The sequence below is a fragment of the Clinocottus analis genome, unplaced genomic scaffold (assembly GCF_023055335.1).
Source record: "Clinocottus analis isolate CAN_PGR_092001 unplaced genomic scaffold, fCliAna1.0.p SCAF_12, whole genome shotgun sequence".
Lineage (NCBI taxonomy): Eukaryota > Metazoa > Chordata > Actinopteri > Perciformes > Cottidae > Clinocottus > Clinocottus analis.
In genome coordinates this window covers 1,264,825-1,289,857 of record NW_027175843.1, presented here as the reverse complement: position 1 = coordinate 1,289,857, position 25,033 = coordinate 1,264,825, and the positions used below count along the sequence as shown (strand labels likewise).

Sequence of the window (25,033 nt, the reverse complement as noted above, 5' to 3'; positions counted from 1 at the left end):
GATCCCCGAGAAGTCGTCTGAGGTTCCAGTTCAGAGTCGTTGGTTTCACCTCAGTCACACTCCTCTCACACACATTTCCTCCTCCCACCGACGAGGGCAGGGCAGTTAAACATTAAACACCAGGACAGGCTGCACGAGCGCTTTCATTTCTTATCCAATGGGCCTCCCACGCTTTGCTGCTACTCCCGAATTACAGTTGAGATTAGTAGAAATATGGTGAAATGTACACGAGTCGTGATGCATCATGAATTTTAAACTGCGCGAATTTGACCAAATAATTCTCATTGGTTTAAATTAACAGTTTTGTTTGGAGATAATTTAAAATAATTGGAGCCGGGAAGTTACTTAAACATGGATGAGAATATGTGAAAGAGCAAAACCTTTTTGTAAGACAGAGAAGTCAAAAGTTGGCAAAAATAAACTTAAGTGCAGGGAAGTTGATAAGTTCAAACAGGAAGCGGGCTGAAATAAATCAGACGTCTCTTCACAGAGTTCAGTGTTACTTTTTCTTTAAAAAATAAAATAAAATGCAACGTGAACTCAAACAGAAAGAGATTTATGTTGGGTGGTAACATTTGGCCGGCTGATGAAATCATTGTATTTTTTCACTGGATGCATCAACACTTAAAGCATAAGCGTTTTCATTTTTCAAAATAAGAGCGCGTCCATCGACTTCTCCTCACACACACACACAGCTTCTTCTTTCTGTCTGCAGGTTGAACCCTGTTAGATAAACGCTGAACTCTCTCACTCTGATTGTCCGACAGCATCAATCAAACCGTCGTGTTGTGCTCGGCGGCACATTGTCAGCCAGATGTTCACCGCCTAAAGTGAAGTTAAATCAAGGTTGAATGTTACGATACCGGAGCCTCTTAATTTATACCTCATATCGCATTTAAATATAAGCCGTTGTGTGTGTAATTACATAGAGCTTGACAATGCCTTTTTAATAACTCAATAACGAGGTGCTCGAGTTATTGCACACAGATAAAATGGTCTCTGTGACTTTGAGGTAAACACATCATGGGCGTTAAGGTGCTAGAAATCATCCACAGCTGTTCGGTGTAAAGGGAAATAAGCTCAAATAAAATGGACATACATGAGAGGCGCTTAACTAATGCCTAATTATACTATTCACAGTCTAAAAAAAGAAGGAAATGGACGGATGTCAAGGAAAAACAGTTATTCACTTGACACCAGGTCTGTTTGAGGCCTCAGGGAAACTAAAGTCTCTCTACAAGACATCAAATGTTCACCTCTGTATGTTCAGGCAGGTTGGATTCAACGTGTCGGCCTCTAGTTGGTGCTTCAATATGATGATTTACACATTTTTCATGGTGAAGTTTTTTAGAAAGCCGTAACCAAATATGATTTGGGAAGTCAACACAAATAATATTAACTTGTGACAAGAAAACTAAGGCCGTGTCATCATTTAGTGTCCAAAACCTGAGAGGAAATGTACATTTATTCACTAAAAAACACGATTCAAAGCCTCATTTGAAGGTCTAGATGTTCCCCAGCTTAATATCCTCTTAATACGAGACATTAGCAAGACATTTCAAAGGGTTTTTATGTTATTAGTAATGTACGTTTTGCTTCTTGAAACCTACGAGACAGTTTTATTTTCGACATTGACATTGAATCAGCTGAAATGCTGCTGCACAGACGCATCTCACCAACATGATCCTGAACACCACTCAACACACAAGATTTAAAAAGATATGTTTTAATAGTGCAGTGTAAGTATGAAAACAGCAAAGCGTGACTCAAGAGCCGAGGTTGATAAAAGGAGGTTACGATGACAGCCTTCTTTCAGATCGATAACATCTTCATTAATGACACTTAAAAGAGAAATTGCTTTGAAAGAAAAAAGAAAAGTGACAGACAAAGAACCTGAGAAAGAAATAAAAAGTCCTATCTATGATTCCACATTGAAGTCTAAGCAGAGAAGTAATCCTCCTAAAAAAAGCTTTTATACTTGCAACTGTGACACGAGGGACTGATTGGAGAAAACACAGCAAGTACAATAATGAACATGAACCAGTTTAAATATGTCACTTAAAGTGCTCGACCCGTTAATTCATCCTCACAGGACAGTTATCACTTCCTCCACTTCATATATTTAGTCAACGCTGAGTGCAATAAACACTCCATAAAGATGTGCACACACCCGACATTTCACAGGATGTTGAATAACAACATGGACACTTCTCCTTCAACTGTAGTGTTTAGATTATACGACGCTACGGCCGCTAATTGAAATGTTTGTAGTTTGTTTTTTTTCCCCATGAAATCCCAAAACACAGTAAATCATTTTTGTTGAAGAAAAAAACAAAACAGTCTAATCGATTTGATATAATCTCAGTTGCAAGTAATTTTGGCTGTTATGCAAACTCTTCCCCCGGCAATAATCATTTACAAATGGTACAGAAAATATAAAAATGTTACACAATCTCAGACAGAAATCTGTAGTGGTCATCTGAATTTCACAAACAAAAACATCAATATTATCATTAACGCTTCGCTGTGAAAAGTGTCGACACCCGAGTTGAACAAAGGAATCCGCTCGTGCGAGCAGACGGCCGTTATTGCAGCGAGGTGCTTTGTAGCTTATCGCGGAAGGCTGACTATCAGTTCATATTCAAGCACAAAGATTATGTTTCTATCACAGTTTGTTTTCCTGATCCAGCGCTGTCAGCGGCACGGAGGAGGAACCGGAGAGCTGTCGGGAGGCTCTCCGGTTCAGCTGCAGAGCGACGTCTCTCTCCTTCATGTCCGACTTACAAAAGGTTTTCTCCACGAAAGAACATTAAGACTGAAAAAAGAAAAATGTTTTTAAAAAAAAAGTAGGTTTTTTTTTTACGGAGCGATGCTAAAATGACTCCCGACAGGACAGTGTTGCCATCAGCTGAAGGAACGTCTCACAGCACACGCTAAAGGTCACTCTGAAGGGTTTAGTCAGGACCCGAGCTGCCGAGGCCGATGTGCCGCGTCGACTCGACCGCATCGCTGAACAAAGCGGCCGCAACGAGGAAAACGAGGAAAACGCAGGCGTTCTCCGTCAAAAAAAGGCAGATGAATCAAAAGAGAAACTTTTTTTTTAACGCACATGTCTGGGAGATGGTCCTGTGTGAAGATGTCTGCTGCGCACATTCACCTCCAAACAAGCAGCGAGGCTTCAAAAAGGCCCGTCGTCCAACGCTCCTCCGGACGATGTCGCGAACTCTGAACACTGATTTCAGATTATTTTAAAGAAACAAGACAGCTAACTCTGTTAGTGTTATGATCAAGTTCAAAATGTACCGTTTCATTTGGTCACATGACAATATCGTAATCACTGATAATGTCCAGCACCTTGAGAACCATGAGGTTATTTATATATATGTTGGTTTTTTTACACAGAAAGAATAACAAAAAAAAAGTAAAAACTGAATATCAGTCTGTGATGACAGGAATGTGGAAATAAAATTTAAAAAACGAGCTTGGAGAAATGTATGCGTCGTCTCAACACTGTAGAAAATAAATAGCTTTACGAGAAGGCACTGAGGTTGTTCAATGTCTCTGAAGGCGTTCCAGATTGTCTGCTCGGAGAGATCCACGTTCATCACCTTGAGATAAGAAAAACAAAGCGAGTGAGACCAAAAAAAACATTTATATGAAAGACATGATGGACATCTGTCATGTCTAATATTCAGGTTGTATGATTGTCCACCAGTTCAGTCACTTATCAAGATGTTAAACCAGCTTCTCCGTTGCATTTTTTGACACTGCAAATATTTAACACTTATGATGAAATAGTTCATCACTAATTAAATTGCCACGAGTTGCAGAGCTTGCTTCTGTGCATCATCTGCTCCTCCGTTAAACACGACGCACACCCAGCAAACAGGCTTAAGTCTGTCCTGGATTCTGCTGCTTTCATTTCTTCCTAATGCTGCGATTAGAAACCACATGCAGAGTTCAAACGCTCCCTCTCTGCCCTGCTGGCAATTACACTCTGCAGGTTTAGGAGGCGGCTAAGAAAAGCTCGATTAAACATGTGAATTTAAATGCAGACTTTGTGAAGTGGGTGGCCGAGCTCAGAGCTAAAATATTTACGTGAAGACTTTCCTGTCCTGCTCGTCTTCTGGTCCTCTAACATGTCCAAACACTGAGACGTGACAGATGTTCAAACAGCTGAGTGAAAGCAGGGGGGCGATGGCAGAAATCCTGGTTTACATCAACTATTGCAAAACAAAGTCACTTTGTACGAGCTCATTTTCCCCTAATTTACATAACAAATATACATATTGATGCAACTTCAATCAAAAGCAAAAAAACAGAGACTGTGCTTCTTTAAAATGTGACCAAATGTGTCAAGTAAGGCCTTGATTTACTGCATCTGCTGCGTTTAGAAAGAAAAAAATCTATAAAAACCACTGAAAAAAAGCATCATTGGTTTTAATTAAGTAATGCTATTTTTTTGTATTAGAAGTTATCAAACTTATAACTCAAAAAATGTTAGAAATAGAAGTTGATTGTCACACCGAAGACAGTTGGAAGTACAGAAAATATAAATAGTTTTTAGTTAAGTGAATTTCCATATTTAACTCGGCGGCTTTGTGTGTGTTTACGATCTAAAAACACACAATAACACGCACGTAAAGGAACACACCGGTCAACAACACACGGGTCGGAGGCAGAGTGGTCGTTTACTTTGTTTCTGCTGGTTCACGAGCAGAAGCTGGCTTCGCTGGGGGAGAAGGGGTGGAGAGGAATAAGGCTTTCACACTGCTCGCTGTCTTCTGGCAGTCTGTGGGCAGAAGGAGCCGGCTGTCAATCATCATCACAGTCATCATCTTGACAACCGGCATCATTATAATAATAATCACCCCTCACCAAACAGGAGCGCATAACTGCTCAGTCAAGCACGCGCGTCTGATTACGGGCTTAACATGGCGAGGCTGCGAGCTGCACATGGACGCTATTGTCCTCGTGAGGACGTCCTGGACGAAAAGACTCTTTAAGTGTGTGTCAGAGTTAAGGTCAACGCAATATACAGCACAACACAATGGATTAGCAACACGCTATGCTCTTTAAAACATTAAACGCTTTACTGGACGAGAAACCATTCCATTCTCCAAACTGCTTATCCCATTTAGACACGTTTAGACATTAAGGACACATGTCTATCATGTCTAAGGACACATGTCTCAGGTCACATGTCCATCATGTCTCAGGACACATGTCCATCATGTCTCATGTCACATGTCCATCATATCTCAAGACACACGTCCATCATGTCTGAGGGCACATGTCCACCATGTCTCAGGTCACATGTCTATCATGTCTCATGTCACATGTCCATCATGTCTCAAGACACACGTCCATCATGTCTCAGGTCACATGTCCATCATATCTCAAGACACACGTCCATCATGTCTGAGGGCACATGTCCACCATGTCTCAGGTCACATGTCCACCATGTCTCAGGACACATGTCCACCATGTCTCAGGACACATGTCCACCATGTCTCAGGTCACATGTCCATCATGTCTCAGGACACATGTCCATCATGTCTCAGGTCACATGTCCATCATGTCTCAGGTCACATGTCTCAGGACACATGTCCATCATGTCTAAGGACACATGTCTGTCATGTCTAAGGACACATGTCCGTCATGTCTAAGGACACATGTCTCAGGACACATGTCCGTCATGTCTCAGGTCACATGTCCACCATGTCTCAGGACACATGTCCACCATGTCTCAGGACACATGTCCACCATGTCTGAGGTCACATGTCCACCATGTCTGAGGTCACATGTCCACCATGTCTGAGGTCACATGTCCACCATGTCTCAGGACACATGTCCATCATGTCTCAGGACACATGTCCGTCATGTCTCAGGTCACATGTCCGTCATGTCTCGGGTCTCGGGGCACATGTCCACCATGTCTGAGGGCACATGTCCATCATGCCTCAGGACACATGTCCATCATGCCTCAGGTCACATGTCCATCATGTCTCAGGTCACATGTCCATCATGTCTCAGGTCACATGTCCATCATGTCTCAGGACACATGTCCATCATGTCTCAGGTCACATATCCGTCATGTCTCGGGTCACATGTCCATCATGTCTCAGGTCACATGTCCGTCATGTCTCGGGTCACATGTCCGTCATGTCTCAGGGCACATGTCCGTCATGTCCATCATGTCACATATAGAGACAACCGTCTACGCTCACATTCACACTCAGGGGCAATTTGGAGCCTCCAATTAATCTGAGTCTTTGGACCGTGGGTAAGAAGCTAGAAACCTTTTTCTGGAATTTTTTTCAGATTTTGTCACAAACCTGCAGCACACGTGCACCGACTTGAGTGTAAATTAACTCGGTCTTGTGTCCCAGATGTGTGTGCGTGTGTGGACAGAAATGGCTTGGATTTGCTTTTAGCAGATGGAACTGATGGAAGCAACATTTCAACCCATTAAAAAGGATAAATGTGCCACCTGTTATGTGGATGTCCTCTCAGCTCTGATGAATGGAGTGCACAGCTGAACACCAAATAGTGCTGAAAGGGATTGAACTGCATTTCATTACCTTTTAAAAGATGTTTTGTTCACTCCTCAGATTTGATTTATTGACAACTTGTACGCTTTTGGGCAACAAAATCAAATATCCCGTGTCCTTCAATCGACCAAAACACACTGTTTTCAAGATGGTCCTTGATTGTGAAACCGCGCCAAAAAGAATTAAAGGTAATGCAATGTGTACTCCCTGCAAGAGTTTTTTCATAAACTGAAACAATGAAGGGCAAAACAAACAAAGACCGAACTAACTGTGTGATAGAAAGATGATCAACAGTAAATCATGCGTGTCTTGTCACGACAGGTTGTACATCCGTTAGCTCCGGCACAGATTTGACACGGTTGATGCAATCATCTCCACGGCTAATTTCTGAGCTAAAGACGGCAAAATGTGTCTCTCTGCCGGGGATCATGCGTGACCTGTAATCCTCTCTGTGGGATCAAACATCGGTACGTACCTCTGAATGCGATGTTTCCTGCAAATGAAGACGTACACTCTCCTCAGCCCCACCAGGACCGGATCCCAGTTGTTGTAGTGGCATAAGAGCGTGGCGATGAAGAAGGAGAGGAAGACGGGCACCGCGCCGGCAAAAAACAGCCACGAGAATCGTACCTATCGACACGCACACACACATGTGGAGGAAAGTAACTAATACAGCTACCGTCACGACTTCACATCTTTCATTATTAAACATACGGTACGCTTAAAAGTGGCAATTTAGTCACAGTACAACATTAACTCGAGCACATTAACTTGGCTTTTCATGTTGCAATCTGCTCTGACCCTCTCCCTTCAAACAGAGAGATCTTGAATCTTATTTTAAACTCTGGCTATTCAGTACCTTTTCCATGCAAATATCAGCCATGATAGAGAGCGGGATGGTGAGGCTCAATGCCAGAGTCCCGATCAGAGACGACGTGAGGAAGCAGCCCCTGAGGAGGGAAAGCAGCAGCGCCGTCACACCATTTTTAAACACTGTGTATTCTTCAAGCGGATTACTCCCTCAGCTGAGAGTATCAACATGTCTGAATACTAAATGCAGTGACGGGGTTTGGCGCCAGAATCAAGACCTGAATAAATGAAGTCAGGTGCTCACCAGAGCCAGAGGAACTCGGAGAGGACGGTCCCGATGAGGCCGTTGACGAGGATGTACGTCCACACCAGCTGGCTGGGAAGCTCGAAGGCCTCGAAGCCCGTGTAGTGGAGCAGGAGGAAGCCCGGCCACAGCAGCAGCAGGTTGAACAGACCCACAAACCCTGAGAGACAAGCAGCAGCTCCAGCTTAGACATCTCAAAAGACTCCCGCCCTCCAGAGTGGAGGACGCTTCGTGGACTAAACACAGCCCCATTGTGCAGACTGGGGGGGGGGTCTCGATGATGTCTCAGTGCACGGACATTCACTGAGTGCGTTCTTACCGAGGAACATGGGGATGTCGAGCTTATCCTCCCGGTCCACTCGTCTCTTGATCATTACGATGTAGACGGCGTACAGCACCGCCCCCGCCAGCGACCACAGAGAACCTCCGCGTGAAAAGGAAATTACATTTGGAAAGAATGTTTAAAAAGGGATATCGATTCAAAACTGTGAGGCAATTAGAGAGTAATGTAAAAATGTGCCTTTTCCTAAAAAATGATGTGAAATGAGAGACAGACGCTCGCCGTCCTCGGCTCCATCGTTACCTGCGGCGCCTTTCTCATCAGGGTTGTCCATGCTGGAGAAGCTCACGAGGGCGACGCCTCCCATGCTGAACGAGAGAGACGCAACCGGGACGAATGAACCCAATTTACAGGTAATGACATTTCAAAATCACGTCTGCATCAAGGGCACAAAATGTCCAAAGAGCCCTGTGATGTTCATCTACAGAGCAGGAGACCAGAAATATCATCTAAGCTGGTTTTTATCAACTAATCTCCAAGATACATTGTAATGAGGGATAAAAACTACTGTGACTCATCAATGCACTGGCTCCCCCTCACCTTTAAAATGCGTTAAACTTCTTATTATTTACATACAATTTAGTCGTCCAGATTATATTAAATTACGTTTAACTCCCAACCAGACCCCTAAAGTCAGCAGACCTTACAGCTCTCTAATATATATATATTATCCACAGCTTTCTTAATTATATATATGAATTTATCCTTTTTGTTTTGCATGCGTTTATATATCAAGTCAGTGCTACAGTAACATAATGTTGGATGAAACAAAAAGGAATGATGCGACTTGTGACCAACATTATTTTTACTAAAATGTCAAATTACAAGCCAAAAGATTTGGCTAAAACTTATTATTTATTCTAATTATTTTATCAACACAAAGACTTTAACAAAATTGAAATGGGTTATATCAGTTTGAGCCAGCAGCAAATAGTAGCAAATAACACTGGAAAAAAAAGATTACAGTTCTTTCAGTAAATCAAATATGTCACCAAGAATTTAAACAACTTCTTGCCCCAACGTGGATAGATGGCATTGTAGAAAACAAATCACAATGTAAAGCATGGAAACACATCAGGCTACAGAAAACATAAAATAATAAATCAGCAAAGAAACCTTTCAACGGGCCTCCACTGCCAGCAGCTCTTACCTCAAAGCCACGGCTAACAGCTTGGACAAAGTGAAACGGTCGCTGCTGTTGCTGGGAAATATGGCTGCTAAGATGAGCGTGAACAGGCCTGAAGAGGAAGAGGAGGAGGAGGAGGAAGTCAAGTCCGGTCAGTTGCAAATATATAGCCCTGTATCACAAATTGGCCTCAAGGGGGAAATCACAACCTCACCGACGCACATTTCCCATTAAACCAGAAGAGAGAGGGAAAGAGTCACCTGAGGTGGACGACAGGATGTTAACAATGGCGACCTGCGTGTCGGACAGGGCTTCTTGGTAGGACAGGTTAGCCAGGAACCACTGGAGAGAAACAGAAGCAGTGATGTGATATCTATTAAATCAATGTACAGCCCTGTGGCGAATAACATCTAACATACCTGACAAAGCCTGGTTTTCCTCTCATTTGAACTTACTGAGTCAATCTCTGACGCCCTTGTAGTTTGTTGTCCAATAAAGTCATTGTCAGTCTGGACTTGTACACATGCTAATGCCTCCTTCACAGTACACAACCTTAGCCCTGATTTTTTTTCTGCTCGACGGAGCTCCCGGGCAAAAAGCCGCAGATCAGAGACAAATCAAATTTGACTCGGCTCTCGCGCGTCGGTCAGCGCTCGAGCTCTACGTGTGAACTCAAGATATCCAGCGGGCGAAATATCTGGACCTGTCGGGGCGCAACAGCCAATGAAAGCGTGAAACACGGGTCAGAGCTTGCAGCGTGTGACCCTCGGTCTCTGGCCAGTTATTTTGTAGTGGGAAAATGACTCACTTAAAGATTCTCAATTACAAGAAAAACCTTGCAGTGTGATCTTGACTCAAAAGAGGGCCAAGATGTGACCCGTTGGCTTAAAACAGATCTCATTGTCTTCTTAGTTGCATCCCTCCCTCTCTCACATACACGTTTCCTGTCACCTCTTCACTAACCCTATCAAAAAAAGGCTTTTACGCACCACAAAGCAGAAGAAGAAGCTGATTTTGGCCACATCAGTGATAGTTAGCTTGCCCACTGTGCGTAACATGGCCTCCTGGTCCTTGGTAGCTGGGTAGGACATGCGGGACAGTTTAGCCTCCAGGGCTTGAGTGGAGGGCAGCTGACGGACCTCCATGATGTTACTGAAACGCACCCGCTGCTTTTTAGAAGCTGCTGGGAGGCACAAACGGAAAGATGAGCAATGAGTCAAATGCAGGGTTGTATTTAAATGTACAAACATTAAAAAAAAGTGTCATAGTTTTGAGAATCCATTTAATTTCATTACACAAAATATCACTCTTGAGGTGCCAATGCCCGACTGGAATGAGCACAAGTCATTTTAATAACGGTTGCCAGAAATATAAACGGATTGAAATACAAACACAATAGAAACCGGAGAAACCCTCACAGACTTTCTCAGAACCTTTACTGTGCGGCTTTAGGCTCTTTGGTTAAATCCATCCACTAAAGAAATTGAGGTCAGTCGGAGCTCATCTGAACTGAATCACTAAAAAGTATGGAAAAAAAAAAGCCAAAAGATTATGAGATTTCTCCGTTTCTCTGTGAAATAAAACCATGACAAAGGAACGTTAAAATCTTTTGTTCAAACTATTGTTCTCATTAGGATGGTACGTGAAAGAAGAGAAAGGAGAGAAGCGAGTCTGAGGGTCGCACAATGGTTCAGCCAGAGGTTTCTCTCCTTAAATATCTTGGCTTTCAAATTGGCTTTAAACAACGATCTTCTCTATTTTCAGCTCACTACTGCCCTCTGTTGTCACATTTCATCAACGAGACCGAATTCACAAGTTTACCAATGATGACCAATGTTTACTCACAAGACTCACAGTCTCCCATCAGACAGTTGGAGTGCTCGGCGGGTACGTCCTGGAACTTCACCGGGACATACAGCGGTTCGCTCTGCACACGAGTGACACGGAAAGTCAAACATTTGTGGTTGTTAAAGTGGAGCACTGCACACGGTCTCATTCTGCAAGATCGCTGTGGTCAAAACTGTGTCCGTGTCCACAGTATGAGCAGAGTTAGTTACACTTGTAGTACCTTAACCCGTTGAAAACTGTGGAAAACAATTTTGGCTCCAGACCTCCTTTTCCCTGTCTTTGTATTAAGAACCCCAAATTAATTTCAATACTTGTGTTTATTGCATGTATTTGGTCAGCAACACCTTGGGAAAAAAATATATATATTTGCAAAAAAAACAACCTTTTAAAAGATATTTTGATCGTTACTATGAACATCCAGCATGATATGAGCTAGATTCCCCGAAAATGCCTCCTGGAGCGTCAATAAGACACCTTTTTGGAAAGATTAGGAGCTAAAGAATCAGAATTTGCAACAAAACTCACAATAAAACAAAGACTTGGCCTGTTAGGAAGGAGTTTCAGTTGAAAAACTGTGTTGTTTGGTTCAAAAATGGAAAGATTTTGTATTTTAAGCCAAAAGATTGTCTGAATGGGGCATGCTTGGACGTAAAATGAGAGCGGGAGGATTTTTGCGCACAGTTTCCAAAAGGTTAAACTAGCTTGCGGTGCAGCTACGTACCAAAGAGTTGTTCACGGAGGTGTCGGTGGTGCAGGGTGCAAAGTAAGCCTCGGCATCAGCAAACTACAGAGAGAAGCAGTTCAAACCATCAACTTACTGACCAACTGCAGATGTAGCTAAAAAATATATACATTCAACTGGAGGCCATCTTGTGATGGGATCACACTGCTGGTCCTGTTTAAAAAACATGGTTTGTGAGTTTGTATGATTGCGGTTGTCCTCCCTTGAGGGTAGAGCGCTTTAACTACTTACAAACGCAGAGTGCCGCTGTTTCAGAGTGCCAGTGCACTGCTGCCTCCAGGGCCGCCACAGCAGGAAACCCAGCAGGTACAGTACAAACATGGAGGTTTTGGTGAATGTGCTGAAGAAGGGTTTGTTGTACTCCTGCCGCTTGAAAATGTACTGCGGGAGCAATCAACGGGAGGAAGCGGTGAGGATAACAGCTTTTATGGGTTAAACCAAGATGTTCCAAGCTGGACAGTTTTATCTCTCGGGCACTCCTGTTTTCTTTCAAGGTAGACACAGTTCAACCCGAGAGCACACGATGCAACACATCATATTTACTGAATACAATGTGACACCTGATACTTTCCATCTCCTACATTACAGAAGGAATCCAAAATGACTTGGCACCTTACTTCTAGGAGTGGGAATATAATATATAATATATATATTATAACATATGGAGCTGCAGGATTGATATTCACGAATAAATAATTGGATTACTTTATTAACCCCTTCTTGGGAGAGAGAAGGGCAACGTGCACATTATTGACTTCTAATTGCAGAATAATCTCAATGCACTCTGGTGACAGAGTACATCTGCAACCCACAATGCAGAGGCAGGTGTGGAAAACTGATTGAATGTGACAAAGTCCTTACGGCGGTGAGCTCAGAGGAGGCCACCCAGATGACATCCACCAGCAGGAGAATCACTATCCCCAGGGCCATCCGCCTTCGCTGGGCTGCCGAGCTGCTCTGAGAGCTCATCCGGTTCATGATGAACACCCACTCCATCAGGACACTGATGAAACACGCAGGGATGGACAAGAACAAGGTGGATTTACGAGATATTCAGAAACCGCCCCCAGCATTTTACAAAAGTATAGCTTCTAACAAGGAATTACCGCAATATTAGTAACTCTGAGCCTCCGATTTCGCTTAAAAGTGGCAGCCCCGAAAGAAATTCATATTAATGAATATCTGAACAAATCAGACTATAAACTATTTTGATGATTTATAAGTGTGTTTGATGAAGTAATGTATCAAGCACAGATAACAAACCGCTTCCTTAATGTCAGGATTTACTGCTTTTCCTTGTTTTATATCATCTTTGTGTTATGGACGATTAGAAAAAGGAAACTAAGGCTATTTTCTATAAAAAGGTGTCGTCTAATAAAATCTATCAAAAGTGACAGCACATGCAGAGCAACATGAAAGGCATGACAGGGAGTATTTAAAGCAAAAGGAACAGTATAATATCATTGCAGAGCTGTGATAACTTTTTTTAAACTTTGCAACAAACACCTGTTCAGCAGCTAAACGTGCACACTGAACTATTATGTTCAGGTGACTCAGGATCACTCAACCAGGGACTCGCATGCAACAAAACCCGTTTTGTTTACAACCAGCAACTAGCATAAGTCAATAACGTCCAGTAGAAATGCTGCAGACAATGTGTGCATCTCTTCGTCCCCGTAATAGGAGTACAAGCGAGCGAAACGTCACCTTTGGGTGCTGCTGCATAGTAAACAACTTAATGTGAAACACAGCTGCTGTACGTGGATACTCGTGTGAAGAAGAGTGATCTTAGTTGACAGTAACGTAACTAATGCGTGTGAATCCCGTCAGAGCTCTCAGGTCAGATGAGCCGCCTCTTCAAACGGAAGCTAGCGAAACAGCTCACAAGCTAACGAGTTTTACCAGCTATTCGATGGTTACAGGCTGGGAGTCAACCAGCAGGCTGTCTCGTGTTTCGACGTCACGTTATCGCCAGTTCCCTGACAGGAAGTTGGTTAAAAGTGCAGCTAGTTCGAGTCGTTAACGTTTGCAAATAATCACTGTGCTGCGTTCACTTGTTTATCAATATCAGGCTACTAACGTTGACGAGCTAAGCGCTAACAAGCTTGATGAAGTGGTGAAATTGTGAATTTAAGTCGTCTTTTTACCTGAATGCAAGCAGAGGTCATTTAGTTTCCACCATTAGCTAAATACTGGTCGTTACGTTCGCTGCAAAAATATCGACGGAAATCCCAGTTTTTACGATGAAATTATTAACATCCCAGTGGTTGTAAACATTAGCGCACCCTCCCCTCCTCGTTATCAGGTGACATCACTTATGTGCCGCAGAGGATTCTGGGACATGAAGTTAAAGTGGCGAATATTGGCAAGCAATTCAGAATTTGATCCAGAATAAGATGAAAATTAAGTTGGAATATTAAAAAAGTGACAGCAGGGACCGTATGTCACAACATGTACAGTATTACGTTTTGGTGAATCAAAAAACAATTGCTATACACCATATAAATCACAGTATATCCAGTTTAATAATTTTCAAAGCATGCTTTAATCATATGATATGTATGATCTCAAATGAAATCCTTTCCATTTAATAAATAAAACAATACTACGTTAAACATTTCACATTATTTTTTACAGTAATACTATTAGCAGAGGCGCCCAAACAAACAACTTAATTGACAAATTAATTAGAACATAACGTTAATTAAAAATCACAAAGGACCACATTGTGGACAATCTGGTGGACAGCGCCACCTGCTGGACACATCGAGACGATGTGTCCAGCGATGTGTCCAGAAGGTGGCGCTGCTTTTCTGCTGCGCTTTCAAAAATAGTAGAAGAAGAAGCAGAAGCAGAGCAGAACGGTTTTCTCAATTAAACATGGCGGCTTCCCTAACAGAGAAGAGTTGTTGAACTTACTGGCCATATACAAAACCTGCGACACTATTTAGTCCGTTGCACTGGTCACGTTTTAGTTACTATTGCTCCAACAGACGTAACGAGTCTGTGCAGCGGTGAGTAATTATAACGTCGTGTTGTTAAAACAGCGGCATGTTTAACAATACGATTAACGCGGGGCTCGCGCGCTAGCTTGAAGCAAAGCATTTTGGGTTGTAACACTCAGCGATAAGGCCTTGTTATTAATGGATTATATCTACGATGCATTTTAGTATTTAATGGGGCACATACATAAAGCAACTAGCGTTACATGTCCTCCATAAATTGGTGTGAGCAGTATGTCTAGCATAGTCGCACCGTTATTGTGATCTCGGCGGGTTATAAAACCGCATCAAATAACTTTTCCCATTCACTGCGGTTGTGTTTCACACAGGTTAAATTGTATTACATAGAAGACCATGATGTCCACATAGGGGGAGAAGCAGAGCAGCGTCATGGAGTTTACTTCAGATGATGAGGGGAGTCAGTCCATCCCCCACGTCGTCGATATGACCACCAGTGAAAGGGTAAGCTGATCTGATGATGATGCTTTAGTGAGTTAAATCAGCAACACAATACCTGTCATCGTCAAAAAATGGAAAGTTAATTCAGTTTGCTTGTCCTGTTACAGGTGGTGGATCTGCTAAACCAGGCCGCCTTGATACCCACAGATGAAAAGCTAAATGTACTCAAACAGGTTGGTAGTCTGTTTATCAAATATGCTGATTGTCTTCTTATTTAATGTGTCGCTTACTTGATTGTTTGCTGGGTTTTCTGTTGTTCTTTTTGACAGTATTGTGTCTTGAACTCTTCTGTATTTCATTTGTTTGGTGTGGGGTTTGTTTGGGACTTAACAAAATTAATAATAATATAATGTGTGGAGCCAGAAATTTCTATAGCTATAGCTTTACACAACTAGTGCAAAAAATTCTCCCTAAACGCATGTTTCCCAACCATTTCTCGGCCTTATGAAGCAGGAAGTCAAAGAAGAACAATACTGACTCAATTAACTTTCCTATTTTTCAGGTCCAGGAGCTCATCATTAACAAGGATCCCTCTCTTCTTGACAATTTCTTGGATGTAAGTACATTTGTATGCAGCTCTCTCTCATCTACTTGTTGTTTGACCTTAATTAAAGCTATTTGAATGCGTAAGCTGCATTCAGTATGAAGGGGACATGGTAGTAAAGTAACATTTTAATTCATAATTCTTCTTCCATTGGCCTGTTCATCATATAGGAGTTGATCGCCTTTCAGACCGACAAGTCTATCGAAGTGAGAAAATTCGTCATTGGATTCATTGAGGAAGCATCGTGAGTTATTGGACAGACAAAACATCTTATTGTGGCTCTCAATCCTGTTTGTGAAAGAAAGTGTTTTGCAGGCACCTAATTCTTTCTTTTCAATGTTTTTTTCCCAGTAAAAGAGACAATGAGCTCCTCCTCAGACTGGTCGCCAATCTGAACATGCTGCTTAAGGATGACAGTGTGAACGTAGTGAAGAAAGCCATCCTCACACTCACACAACTGTACAAAGTTTCCCTGCAGGTATATACATGCCTCATTTCTGAAATATTCTTACTTACAAATTTTGGACAGCCATGATTTAGCCTAAAGACTAAATGTTGTAAGACTGAATATACTACCAAATCAAGTAACTACAAACAATATATGTTGCTTTTTCAAACCCTTTACTCCTGTCTCTTTCTTGCCAGTGGTTGGTTCGCTCTAAAGCCGTATCAGAGAGGCAGGAGGCCTGCTGGGATCTGGTCACACAGATGAAAGGGGATGTCCTGGCCTTACTGGACTCTGAAAATGACGGCGTTCGCACTCACGCCATCAAGTTCACGGAATCATTAATCATCACTCTGTCCCCACGCACGCCAGACTCTGACGTTCCCAAGCGACAGGAGAGTGACATCAGCCTGGACAAAGTTCCCAGAGATCACTCTTACATTCGCTACGGTATATAAGAATCCTGCTCCGTGGACATAATGTGTTTTAACTGTTCATTACAGCCTTTCTTGTTTATAACTGATATCTTGATGCCGTTGGAATCAACAGATGTATTGTGTGAGGAGGGGAAGACTGCGCTGGAGAAGCTGCTGAAGTTCATGGTCCATCCGGCCATTACCAGCATTAACCTCACCACGACACTTGGCTCCCTCGCCACTATCGCCCGTCAGAGGCCAATGTTCATGTCGGAGGTGGTGCAGGCCTATGAGACATTGCATGGTGAGTGCTTATCGGCCAGGTTTGTGTTCACAATCACGCAACAACATTTACAAAAGTGTTACAAGCGTTGTGCCCGGTGAATGTTGATACAAAAAACATTTGGGTTTTGCTTTTGTAGGTCATAATTATTTGACTGTAAATCATATATCATCTATACCCTTTTAGCAAATCTGCCACCCACGCTGGCCAAGTCTCAGGTCAGCAGCGTGCGAAAGAACCTGAAGCTGCACTTGGTGGCGGTCCTCAAGCATCCCTGCAGTCTGGAGTTCCAGGGTCAAATTGGCACTCTGCTGCTGGACCTGGGAATGCCCCAGAGTGAAATAACACGCTCGACTCCTGCACCGCGTGAGCAGCGCAAAAGGCCTCGGCATGAAGAATACACCGAGGGAAAAAAGGTCAAGATGGGTGAGTAGATGATAGCAGATGTTGCTTGGAAAAAAATGTAAGAGAATAAAAAAATATTGGAGCTCTGTCTCGCTCACGTTTACTGCTTTAAATTGTACCGTTTATTTGTAGGATCAGTATCTTTGAATCAGGTCAACCAAGCCCCGACGGACGTGATCTAATCTTAGAAAATATAGTGTTATGCACAAACACTTGAAGCTTGATTGTAAACATGTATATTGTTTATGTTCATTCAGAGCCGGCGCTGAATGAGGATGATGAGGACAAGGAAGAGCCGGCCCCGCTCTCGGTTCCTAAACCAGTCGCTCTTCCAGTCGCGCAGTCTGCCATTGACGTCACAGCTGAGTTCTTGCACCCACTGCTCTCTCCTGCCAATGTGGCCAACTTGGTGAGCAGAAGTGGCCTTTTTTTATTCTTATTTTTTCTCTCCTTTGACCCCGACAAGTGTGACAGTTAAGCTTCCATGTCTGTCTGGTTGTTTAGGTGCTCATCAGCATGGTGTATCTGCCCGATATCATGCCGGCATCCTTCCAGGCCACATACACACCTGTTGAGTCAGCTGGCACTGATGCCCAAATTAAACATCTGGCCAGGTTGATGGCCACGCAGATGACTGCAGCCGGGATCGGTCCAGGTTAGTGAACAAACACATCCAGAGTTGATACCACTCTTGTATCTTCTGTTTAATGTGAACAATAAAGTTGTGGTTTAAAAAGGAGGATTATGTGAAAAGCTATTTCTTTGTTGGGTTTAGTGACCTCTTGAAGTTTCATCAGTAATGGAGTCTACAAATAATGTTTTATACATGAGAATGTCTTCCTTTGAATTTATTCACATTTAAAATAGTTTTTTTTTCATTGTTTATAATAATTATCAGTCAATTTTACAGTTTAAAAGTAACTGTCAGTTTGATGTTGCTATTAATTTAGTATCCCCACGGATTAATGTCTGGGCTCTAATTAAAAGCGTGATGTCTTAGGACTGGAGCAGAGCAAAGCCAGAGAAGACGATGCCGTGAAGAACGAAGGCAACGACGAGGACGCTATCGCTAAAGATCCGTTCATCAAGCGCAAAGTTCCAGCTTGCATGGTGGGACAAGCCATCTCCGTGCTGGGAGGTTACGAAAAAGAAAAGACTCCGCCCCCAGAGGCTCCCGCCATAGTCAAGAGGCTTCCTGAACCCATCCTTCCTACGGGACAAACCAAGTGAGTTCTGGCTCCAACACAAAGATGGCAGGAAAAGTACTGCGTCAGATTTCTCACCCTGAATCCTTTTGCTCTGCTCCAGAATGGCCGGTCCAAGTGGGAGGAAAAAAGTGTTCCGGTTGTCCGACGTCGTCCAGCCTCTAGCGGACGTCGAGATCGAAAAACTAACCTCCAAAGCAGTCAGACGCATCCTGCATTCAGAGAAGACGATTGCTCAAAGCGGCATGTCCCATGTATGTAACCCCCACACGGTTAATCTCTCATTTCCTTCACCGTGACCGAGTTGCACTTGAGGTTTATTAAGAACAAAACGAGTGCCTGTTTCGGAGCATAACCGCGGCAGATCTGTTTGACAGGTCCGAGTGAAGCTCCTCTCCAAGCTTGTGACGCAGTTTGAAGGGACGATGAAAGAAGACGTGCTGCAATTTATTCTGGAGGACATCCGGACGAGGAGCGACCTGGCCTTTTCTCTCCTCTACCAAGAGTACAACACTTACCTCAGCCACCTGCCCGCCGGGCAGCTGGGCAGCTACGACCACTGTCTCTACACTCTGCTGTCGGGCCTGCAGGAGAAACCCGAGCAGAGGGATGGGTGAGACGAATAACTTGCAGCATGCTTTTATTCCTCCAGCTCTTATTTTAAAAGTGCAATGTGTAAATTCTGACCACATCCTAGGGGGCAGCGTTTTACCTCCAAGTCCAGCCATGGGTTACCAAAAAAGTAAAGCTAACTACTACATAACAGCAGGGCCAGAATACACACACTTCAACCAAACTGCTGACACTGTGAGAGGCGGAGCAAGCTGTGTAACGGCAGCCGACTCTCGCTGCTGTAACACGGACACCCGGCTCTCTGGTTTGCTCTCGCCGACTGGGTGTCGCTAAATGAAGGTTGCTCTCCCGACGCAGACGCCCACACTCCTCTCGCAAACTACTCTCCTTGTGGCAGGAACGAAACAACAAGCTTTCTCTCGTTCCTGCCACTTTGTATTTATTCCAGTTAAATCAAAAACTATCATATAAGGTGATTGACAAGACATCCAGACGTATTACAAGACAGAGATTGAGAAAGTCTCCACATTACATGGACATCAACACTATCACCGTGTCATATTCTGTAAATGTTTGTAAGTAAAAATTCTGCATAGATCATTGTAGACATGAGGGCTGAAGTGGCGTGCTGGTTATGTTCATAATAATATAATAAAGCATGGGCTTGTTTCTGTCTCCAGACTCTTCACCAAGCTGGTACTGGAGGCTCCCCTCATCACAGAATCGGCCTTGGAAGTAATCCGGCGCTACTGTGAGGACGAGGTACGTGACGCGATGGAGAGACACAGCTCGTCCCCCGTATGTCCACTTGACTTTGTTGTGACTTTTGTTGTGACTTTTTGTTTCAGTCTCGGGTGTATTTGGGCATGACGACTCTGAAGGAGCTCATTGTCAAACGGCCCTCGAGGCAGTTTCAGTACCTGCACGTTCTTCTGGATCTCAGCTCGCATGAGAAAGAGAAGGTGAGACCAGAAGTCGTCGACATCGTGTTCATGTGTAACTCAGTTTGCTGGACTGATGTCTCTTCTACGGTCGTCATACTTCTCAACGACTGCGTCTTGGTTTCAGGTGCGGACCACTGCCTTGTCTTTTCTCAAGCGCATGTATGAAAAAGACCACCTCAGGGACTACATTGAGAAGTTTGCCCTGAACTACATGCAGCTTCTGGTTCATCCCAACCCTCCATCTCTGCTCTTTGGGGCTGACAAAGATACAGGTTTGGGGATATGTTTTGAGAGCGATGCTCTCTTTTTCAAGAACACCCTGATCACATTCACACAGGTACACAATCGCACCTGGAAGCTTGTACATAATGACATCAAAATAGTTTGAAATTAATTGTGGATAATCCACTATTAGGCTCAGAGACATTACAGTTGTGTTGTCCATGAAGTGTGAGAGTCCTGTGTGTCATAGGTGTGGTTAACATTTAACAATCACAGAGTAAATTAACCAAGAAAGATGCACATTAACTACTATAATCTATGAACTGCTATGATAGCATGGATAAGTTGTAGTTTCCATAAACAAAGACTTCTTGAGTGCGTTGCAGATGCACCATAATAACCCAGCTCACTGCTGCACTGCCTACGTTTACGCCTCTGGTAATATCCTGCCAACCAGAAACTGCGTTGCAGGAGACAAATGGCGTCTCCGTCCTCGGCTGTAACATCTCTGTGTGTGTCTGTGTGTGTCTGTGTGTGTGTGTGTGTCTGTGTGTCTGTGTCTGTGTCTGTTGGGACAGAGGTGGCTTCCCCGTGGACTGAAGAGACTGTGAGACAGTGTCTGTTCCTCTACCTGTCCCTGCTGCCGCTGAACCACCGGCTGGTCCACGAGCTGGCGTCTGTCTACACCGAGGCCATCGCGGACATCAAACGCAGCGTGCTTCGAGCGATAGAGCAGCCCGTGAGTCGCTCTTCTCTGTTGGCATGTCCTCGCTCTGTCACACGTGTGTCTTTTGAGGGATGCTTGAAAATTAACTCTGTTCATCAATATTGTATAATAAGCAACTCATGTTGCGGTGCCTACTCATGATTGTTTGTTTCTGTATGTGTAAAGGTCATCTGATAGCAGGCAGGTATGCATGCCTGGAAAGACTAGCATGACAAAGTTAATTCAGGCCAAAGGCCGGACTATTGGACTACATGTTTATCTATTTCTTCATGTGTTTTTCACTTTTGACCGCACGGGAAGGTAAACTAGAGCAAGCGGCACACGGTGCGACTTCCTTTCTGTCTTTCATACCAAAGACAGTCTCAAACCTGAGGTGTAAAGAAACTGCAGCTTCACGATTTGTGAGCGAGCTGGTTTTCTTCAGAAAAGGTTGAGTGACGTCTCCTTCGAGGGAAGAAACTAAATTGCTCAAATATGTACTTAAATCAAGGAGTGCTCCTTTTAAGTGCTGTTGTTTTTTTAATGATATTGACAAGTTCTCACCCGTGTTATAGATCCGTGGGATGGGGATGAACTCTCCTGAGCTGCTGCTCTTAGTTGAAAACTGTCCTAAAGGGGCAGAGACTTTAGTTACCCGCTGTCTGCACATACTGACAGATAAAGGTAACACAAACCCGACACAATGCAGCTTTACACGGCACAATAGAAGGAAGTCTATGAAATAAACAGTGTCGGTGTGTAAAACAAGTCTTCCTTTCCTCCGTTCAGTGCCTCCATCTCCAGAGCTGGTGGAGAGAGTACGAGACCTTTACCACAAACGAGTTCCAGACGTTCGCTTCCTAATTCCAGTCATTAACGGCCTTGAAAAGGTTCGGTTCTGCACCTCATCCAGCCTAGTCTAGAGCTGGCTTTTGTAATGTAAACACACTGCATGCATCCGCATCACACAGCAACAAATTTCAAAATTCTGAATGCCTCACAGTTCACAAAATCAAACTGCAAACGACATCAGTGCTTCTTGGGTGTCTTGACTCTGCATGATCATCATAATGAATTCTGTCACTTAACATTGTTGTCTTCTCTTCTATAGAATGAAGTCATCCAGGCTCTCCCCAAGCTGATCAAGCTCAACCCCATCGTAGTGAAGGAGGTGTTCAACCGCCTCTTAGGCACGCAGCACAGTAAGAGTCTGCCTTCCTTACGAACTCTTCTGTTTACTTCTTTTACCCTGCTCGCACTTTTATACATTTTATCATCAGCTTATACTTGATTTAAAGTGACCTAACTTGCATTGCTACTCTTTGGTAGCTTGGTCTTGCTACCAAAGCTACCAAAACCAAAGAATATCCTTTCCTTGTTGGGACTCTTCCTTTCTGTTGTAAATTAGGGGTTAATTTTCCAAAATGATTGTTCTCGGTGGCAGACCAAATTGCATCGTAAGATCGATGTGAATAGGCAATCCATCTAAACGTTGCTAGTGTTATTTTATAGCTAATACACACAATCAACATTTACTTTGTAATGTGCTGAAGCAAAAACACTTTGAGCAAGTAGTTTAAATATGTTATAATGTAGATTTGTTCTAACGGGTGTGTGTTGTCTTTCAGGTGAGGGAAGTTCATCTGTGTCCCCTCTGACTCCTGGAGACCTGCTGATTGCTTTACACAACATAGATTCAACCAAATGTGACATGAAGTCCATCATTAAAGGTCAGTGTTGTGCTCACTTGATTAACAAGCTCAATAAAACTGTGTTTTTTGTGTCTCTGTTGATGCTTAAATCTGTTGTTACTCTTATCTTGGCAATGTTGCCCCCGGTGTATCAATTTTTCTATATTAATCATGTTTGCCATGCTTTCACACCATCACTGCCGGGTTTAGAGTTTGACTGTAGGAAGGAAACCACCACGCTTGCAACGTATTCAGGTTCTCAAATATTTCGAGATGTGTGATGCACACTTGCAGTCAGTATAATACTCCATCAGTAAAATCAGTTAAGACCTGTAATATAATTTAAGTTGTGCTTGGCTTCCCTCTTTTTCTATACGGGTTAATTGCTCAGTTTCTGTTGCATCGTATAACAGCTGACCACAAAATGTTCTATGTCTCTACGACAGCCACCAACCTGTGCTTTGGGGAGAAAAATGTGTACACCTCTGAGGTTTTGGCGGTGGTGATGCAGCAGCTGATGGAGCAGAGTCCCCTCCCCATGCTGCTCATGCGTACCGTCATCCAGTCCCTCACCATGTATCCGCGACTGGGCGGCTTCGTCATGAACATCCTGTCCCGCCTCATCGTCAAGCAGGTTGGCACCCAAACTCCGGCCAAATATTCAGGGTTTCTTCAGTCGTTGGATCTTTTACTAATCTTGCTATTAACTTGTCAGGTGTGGAAGTATCCCAAGGTGTGGGAGGGATTCGTGAAGTGCTGCCAGAGGACGAAGCCTCAGTCGTACAGCGTGCTGCTGCAGCTGCCGCCCGCTCAGCTGACCAGCGTGTTCGAGCGCTGCTCGGAGATGAGAGACCCTCTTCTGCAGCACGTCCTGTCCTTCACACCTCACCAGGTAAGAGCCGGATCGAGTCAAACACAGAGAGCTTGTGAGCAAATGCATTGTAAAAAAAAAAAAAAGGAACTGTACTTCTCTTGGGGATTTCTTCACGTCCTTTTCTTTTTTTGTGTGTGCAACAGCAAGCGCACATACCCGTCTCCATCATGTCGGTCCTGGAAGCACATAAAAAGCCAGAGCCAAAACCTGTAGAGCCGGTCGTGGAGAAAGAGGTAACTGATCAGGATATAAACACATTTCATAAAGTCTGCAAACTTTTCCCTGCCGTGAATTGGTCACATTCTTCAGTGACGTAGGTCGTATGATTAACTAGACTTGTTATCTCGTCTTTCCAACATTGCTGCTTATTCAGTATTGTAAAAATCAAACCATCCCTTTTATTATTCACACAGATGGAGCCAGTTCCTGCCCCAGTTGAAGAACAACAGGCTCCTACTGTGACGCCGGAGCGGCCCGACACGCCAGAGCCGCCACAACCAGCTGTGATGAAAGAGGAGGAGGAGGAACCGATGGAGCACGAGGAGCCCGCTCCGGCGATACAGGAGGAAACTGTTGACACCGTTTCCCAGGCAAGTTAGAATAGACTCTCTATTTTTACATGTTTGTAGTTCTATTAAATAGACCAATTAGGCGTTTCCATCTTTATTTGCATGTTAAATGTGTTTGGCTCAGTGGCAATTAAGCATCAGAAAGCTTAATAGAAACACAAACTGCGTATTTCTCACATGCATGATTGCATAATGAATGTGCAGACGATTATAATATAAATACATATTCTTGAATGTCCTTAAGCCTGAAAAGTAACACGATTTTTTTTCAGGGGATTTAATTGTTTCATAAAGATGTGTTTTTTTTTACAATTCATGATTGAATAAAAGTGTTGGTTCTTTTTAGGAGGAGTTGACAAGAGCAGAGGAGACGCAGTCCTCTCAACCAGAGCCAGCCGAGGAACCGATGGAGGAGTCTCGGCCTGAACCCTCAGACCTCCAGCAGCCTGTGAACGAGGCTGAAGCCGACGCCGCAGAAGCGGAGGCTGGAAGCGGCAACGAGGATGTAGAATGACTGGCTGCTGGAAACAAACGCACTAAACACAATTCTCTCCTTTGGGAACGTTCCATGGATTTTTCAGGATTTCTTGTCGAGAAAATGCTCTTTGTTCTTCTTTTTTTTATTTGTAGAAAACAGATTTTGAACTTTGTATGAATTCCATACACGTTCATGTAATAAGTTGGCAAATAAATATACAAAATGTTGGTTTACTGTCTGCTTCAATTGTGTTTAGTAATACATCCTGATGGTTCAGTGTGAATATGTTAATGATATCTCAAACACAATGCATGAACGAGTTTGGTTTTTGAAAGACTTTCGTGTGTGATGAGTAGTCAGCAGTCAGCATTTCGTACTGCTGTGATTAATAGAAGATAAAATAATTTTTCAAAAGCCACAAAAAAAGTACTGGAGGGTAAAGGTATAGTTTATTCATATTTTATAAAGTAAATTGATGCATCAATTGTACACT

At 43.4% G+C, this 25,033-nt stretch overlaps 2 protein-coding genes across 3 annotated transcripts; one reads left to right on the top strand and one right to left on the bottom strand.

Annotated features, from left to right (window-relative positions):
* Positions 1–1,710: 1,710 nt before the first annotated feature.
* Positions 1,711–14,023, bottom strand: LOC137783153 (solute carrier family 35 member F5-like). 2 transcript variants are annotated; one of them, XM_068572944.1, is made up of 15 exons: positions 13,872–14,023; positions 12,586–12,727; positions 11,956–12,105; positions 11,704–11,766; positions 10,980–11,061; positions 10,124–10,317; positions 9,395–9,476; positions 9,159–9,246; positions 8,252–8,316; positions 7,988–8,092; positions 7,669–7,828; positions 7,414–7,504; positions 7,030–7,184; positions 4,696–4,792; positions 1,711–3,608 (listed from the first exon to the last, which is right to left on the bottom strand). In XM_068572944.1, exons 2-14 carry the CDS (start codon positions 12,718–12,720, stop codon positions 4,711–4,713), a joined length of 1,452 nt encoding a protein of 483 aa, XP_068429045.1. In that variant the 5' UTR covers positions 12,721–12,727; positions 13,872–14,023; the 3' UTR covers positions 1,711–3,608; positions 4,696–4,710. The 2 variants fall into 2 exon arrangements, with proteins under 2 accessions (XP_068429045.1, XP_068429046.1); XM_068572945.1 differs by having other exon boundaries at positions 10,124–10,314.
* A 576-nt stretch (positions 14,024–14,599) lies between these two features.
* On the top strand, positions 14,600–24,768 carry sympk (symplekin). Its single transcript, XM_068573127.1, has 27 exons — positions 14,600–14,738; positions 15,056–15,188; positions 15,293–15,358; positions 15,688–15,741; positions 15,900–15,973; positions 16,081–16,207; positions 16,375–16,624; positions 16,724–16,894; positions 17,060–17,299; positions 17,536–17,687; positions 17,783–17,933; positions 18,279–18,504; positions 18,587–18,737; positions 18,861–19,096; positions 19,737–19,818; positions 19,905–20,018; positions 20,125–20,272; positions 20,801–20,961; positions 21,504–21,612; positions 21,718–21,818; positions 22,040–22,130; positions 22,557–22,658; positions 23,066–23,253; positions 23,335–23,511; positions 23,637–23,726; positions 23,907–24,083; positions 24,409–24,768. Exons 2-27 carry the CDS (start codon positions 15,117–15,119, stop codon positions 24,574–24,576), a joined length of 3,678 nt encoding a protein of 1,225 aa, XP_068429228.1. The 5' UTR covers positions 14,600–14,738; positions 15,056–15,116; the 3' UTR covers positions 24,577–24,768.
* Positions 24,769–25,033: the final 265 nt, after the last annotated feature.

Bases quoted from the DNA above. Each gene is read 5' to 3' on its own strand.
- sympk (XM_068573127.1), top strand. From the start codon at position 15,117: ATGGAGTTTACTTCAGATGATGAGGGGAGTCAGTCCATCCCCCACGTC. The intron at 17,934-18,278 runs GTTAGTGAACAA...GTGATGTCTTAG, and splicing joins TGCAGCCGGGATCGGTCCAG to GACTGGAGCAGAGCAAAGCC. The intron at 22,659-23,065 runs GTCAGTGTTGTG...TCTCTACGACAG, and splicing joins CATGAAGTCCATCATTAAAG to CCACCAACCTGTGCTTTGGG.
- LOC137783153 (XM_068572944.1), bottom strand. From the start codon at position 12,720: ATGGAGTGGGTGTTCATCATGAACCGGATGAGCTCTCAGAGCAGCTCG. The intron at 9,477-10,123 runs GTGCGTAAAAGC...GTTTCTCTCCAG, and splicing joins GCTTCTTCTTCTGCTTTGTG to TGGTTCCTGGCTAACCTGTC. The intron at 8,317-9,158 runs GTAAGAGCTGCT...TCTCTCGTTCAG, and splicing joins CTGTTAGCCGTGGCTTTGAG to CATGGGAGGCGTCGCCCTCG.